Raw genomic sequence first — 3,944 nt, 5'->3', positions numbered from 1 at the left:
ATAAGGGCACTAATCCCATCATGGGGGCTCCACCCTCATGACCTCATCTAAACCTAATTACCTCCCAAGGGCCCCATTTCCAAATACCCTCACATTGAGGGTTAGGGCTTCAACATATGAATTTGGGGGGAAGACACAAACATTTAGTCCATAATACTTGCCTACCACACAGGCCAAAAGTGGACAGCTGCCGCATTACAGTCCCACCTGGGACAGCCCTGAAGGACACTGGTGAAGGGTAAGCCTCCCAGAGGGTAGATCTGAGCAGAGGTACAAGTGTCCGGTCTTGCACAGGCTGTGTTCAAGTCATTGGCTGAATGGTCAGGGACTCTGAGGGTATGTGATTGAAAATCTGTGACAAGGAGGCCTGGGGAGGAAGTATGTGGATATACCCATCCAGACAGACATATGATACTAAGAGAAGTATGTCACATAGATGATCAGCAAAGAATAGTCTTGCCGGTGCAGAAGTTTAATAATCTAATGAATAAAGTATCCATTATCTAGATACCAATCAGCCTCTTCCTACAGCATTTGTATCATCCCCAGGGGGCTCAAGTGCAAAGTCGCCAAGGTGGCAGGGATGAAGATTATGCCAGAAGTCATGAATTCTAAGAAGCAGTATCAGCATCCAGCATAACTTGATTTTTCTCCTACAGTCAGGATTCATGGGTCTTGAAATCCAGGGGTGGAAACGGAAGAGCCTCTTATCACAGTTTATCCCTAAATTCTTCCCACCTTTATGACTTTAGGCTTTGCCAAACCAGAGGTCTTCATCCCAGAGGGAGACAAGCTTTCACGGAGGAACACACCAGTGATGCCAGTGAGAGGGAACTGGAACTGCAAGCTAGCCATTTTGGTCCCCTCAGTCCTCTCTATCCAGAGGCAAAGAAGGGGATCCCATACTGGCAATCAAAGGGCATCTGGGTTCCTGCTACACAGGAGCTAAGGAGGGGTATGCCCAATGTGTCTGGAGAACTTCTTACTACTCTCACATTTCATGCCTCGAGTTTGTGGAAAATGGCAACAACCCATTTAAGGCAGGACATCAAATGGCCCAGACGCTTCAGCAATGAAGTCTTGAGTCATTCTACCAGGCAAAGCACCATGACCAGCTGAGGTGTTGTCTCAGGGCAAAAGGAATAAGAGGCGGGCAGTGAAAGGAAACAGTTATAAGTTCCAGCTACAACCATGTGACCTGCTACAGAAATCAGGACTGTAATATCATTCAGCTTGGTAAGTTAATAACATCCCCCTCCTCAGGTAAGAGAACAAAGAAACGAACAACAAACTACTTTCAAAGAAAAGTGTTAAGGCTATAGCCCAGCTTTTACTGACAGAGAACCATAAAATTAAAAGTCTCCACTGCCTTTTTTTCTTAGCCTTTTCTTGACTGCAACTTTCTTGACTACAACATTTTAGGAGAGCTTCAGCAATATCTCATTCCATCGTATAGCATAGAAAATTTGTCCTTGCTTCTCATTGTTCTTTGCAAGAACACAATTATTTGCTTTCCTGATGATTAACTTTCTTGAGATGGCAGCAGGATTCTATTTTTTCTACCTTCTCAAGTTGCTGAATTAAGACTCCTCTTTTAAACCTGAAAGTAAAGACAAATATAAGTAACCAGAAGCTATCTAAAGCATCTATGATGTGTAAGAGATAGTAGTGGATACACAATAGAGCTTACAGTCTCCATGGGAATAGAAAAATGCATCTTCTTTGAAAAATGCCAAGAGTGTCAATTGAAGGCCCATGCCCACCCCAGACTATGGCAAGCATGAACATTTCATGGGCTTGGAAGAATGGGTAATACCCACCAAAATGCCTAGGGAAAAGAGCATGAACTATGATTGAGGGCCGGGGTTTGAGGAAAGCAAGCCAGGGTTTGTTTGTGACCCTGTTCAGCATTGGACACAACTGTTAAAAACAAAAAAACAAAAAAACTGGAGAGTTCTTAAAAAAAAAAAAAAAAAAGAAAATGGAGAGTTCTTTTTTTACACCTACCTTGCAGCTTCCTTGATGGTAAATTCAACAAATTGCTTCTTGACTGCAAGAGGTCCTTGCACTTCTTCAGTCAAAGTGAAAATCCTTTCATACTCTGAAAATAGTTTTTAAAATTCAACATTTTTAAAAACATGAAGATGGTCTAGAACCCCATCTTAGTGCATCCACTCTGTCAGTAATCATTCCTCATGGGCTAGAGGGTTACGTAGTGTAAGGAAACTATTGTAAACACTAACCAAGCAAAGCGTACAATTTTAAGAGGTGTAGTAGGAATATTGAGACCAATTTAAGAGCGATCATCCTAAATTATGTAAAAACCCAATTTGGGGGGCGCCTGGGTGGCTCAGTCGGTTAAGCGACTGCCTTCGGCTCAGGTCATGATCCTGGAGTCCCAGGATCGAGTCCCGCATCGGGCTCCCAGCTCGGCGGGGAGTCTGCTTCTCCCTCTGACCCTCCTCCCTCTCATGTTCTCTGTCTCTCATTCTCTCGCTCTCAAATAAATAAATAAAATCTTTAAAAAAAAAAAAAAACCAATTTGGCCAAAGGATGAGTTCAAGAGGTGTGTGGAATCTATTCTAAATCATGGAATGAGAGAGACTTCCCATGGTTTTATTCGGAGCCATTCTTTCACTACTTACTTCATCCAAACTTCCGAACTTCCTTCATTAATTGATATTTTATATCACCATTAATTTTCTTTGCCATAGCAAGACTTATTTGCGATGCATTTGGCACAGCTCCTGGTGGAGACATTGCTGGGCTTTTTGGGTCCTCCTCCAAGTGAATTACTACCAGGTTTGCGAATCAGGCCATCTTTAGCGAAGTCATCAGCAGGAAACCCCAGTGGGTTGGGTGGAATACCAGCTCCTGCCCTATTCATCATAACTTCTGGCACAGCAGCTGTGATTTTCCATCTTCTTGTCACAGACATCGTGAGTGACAGCAGCACCTGGAAACCAAATTAAGAGATTGAGATGTGAGGTAGGTGCGTTTTGTCACCCCCACAGGGACATCCCTGTGCTCTGTAGTTTTGAGAACATGATTTATTTCATAAAGCAGGAGTATGTACCACGCAGAAATGTCTGATCTCACAAATAGGGCTCTGTAAAGATCATACCATAAATCACTTTTTCTCTCTTGGAACTATGAATACATACAGAAATGTAGTTGGACAGAACAACTAATAAGTAAACATCCACAGAGCCTCTAGCACTCATGATTTAAAGTCTCCTTGAGGCCCTTTACAAGGTGAAAAGCTGAACATCTCACTTGATGTCAAGATGTCTGATTTTGGGACTCCGTCACCAAAAATCCCAGTCAGTACATGATCTTCCTTATTTGTCTTTTCTGTCGCAGAAAGGTGAATTTCCTTTTACTCCAAGTCCAACACCTCTACTTCCTATACTCAACCTCCTCTGTGCCAAGCACCTTGCCAAATGCTGGGAGATCGGCGGGAAACCAGACGGACAGAAACGATCCCTACCCTTATGGAACTTACATCCTCATGGGGGAGGCAGACGGTACATGTAAAAAATGCAAAGGGATTGGGCGCCTGGGTGGCTCAGTCGGTTAAGCGACTGCCTTCGGCTCAGGTCATGATCCTGGAGTCCCGGGACCGAGTCCCGCATCGGGCTCCCTGCTCAGTGGAGAGTCTGCTTCTCCCTCTGACCCTCCTCCCTCTCATGCTCTCTGTCTCTCATTCTCTCTCTCGCAAATAAATAAAATCTTAAAAAAAAAAAATGCAAAGGGATTAACAAGTTTGTATTCGTGTTAGGAAGGATGGAAGCAGGGATGTGAGCGAGAGCGGGAGGGGAAGCGTCCATGATGCGTGGTCGGGCGGGGCCCCCTGAGGAGGTGAGCCCTGGGCAGAGCCAGGAACAGGAGACGGAGGCGGCCTGTGCACACGCAGAGGAGGAGGTCCAGCTGCCGGGAGGGCC

The 3,944-nt window shown here is 44.7% G+C and overlaps 1 protein-coding gene across 1 annotated transcript; it reads right to left on the bottom strand.

The window, feature by feature from the left end:
- Window positions 1–1,292: 1,292 nt before the first annotated feature.
- On the bottom strand, window positions 1,293–3,670 carry LOC115943591 (sarcoma antigen 1-like). The gene is given in 3 exon segments (XM_081809694.1): window positions 1,293–1,600; window positions 2,008–2,101; window positions 2,646–3,670. Coding segments are annotated over 3 exon segments (306 nt in total). The 5' UTR covers window positions 2,761–3,670; the 3' UTR covers window positions 1,293–1,503.
- Between the last annotated feature and the right edge of the window lie 274 nt (window positions 3,671–3,944).

Source organism: Leptonychotes weddellii, unplaced genomic scaffold (assembly GCF_054177405.1).
Source record: "Leptonychotes weddellii isolate Sample4059 unplaced genomic scaffold, ASM5417740v2 HiC_scaffold_12528, whole genome shotgun sequence".
NCBI lineage: Eukaryota > Metazoa > Chordata > Mammalia > Carnivora > Phocidae > Leptonychotes > Leptonychotes weddellii.
This window is presented reverse-complemented; position numbering and strand designations above follow the sequence as displayed.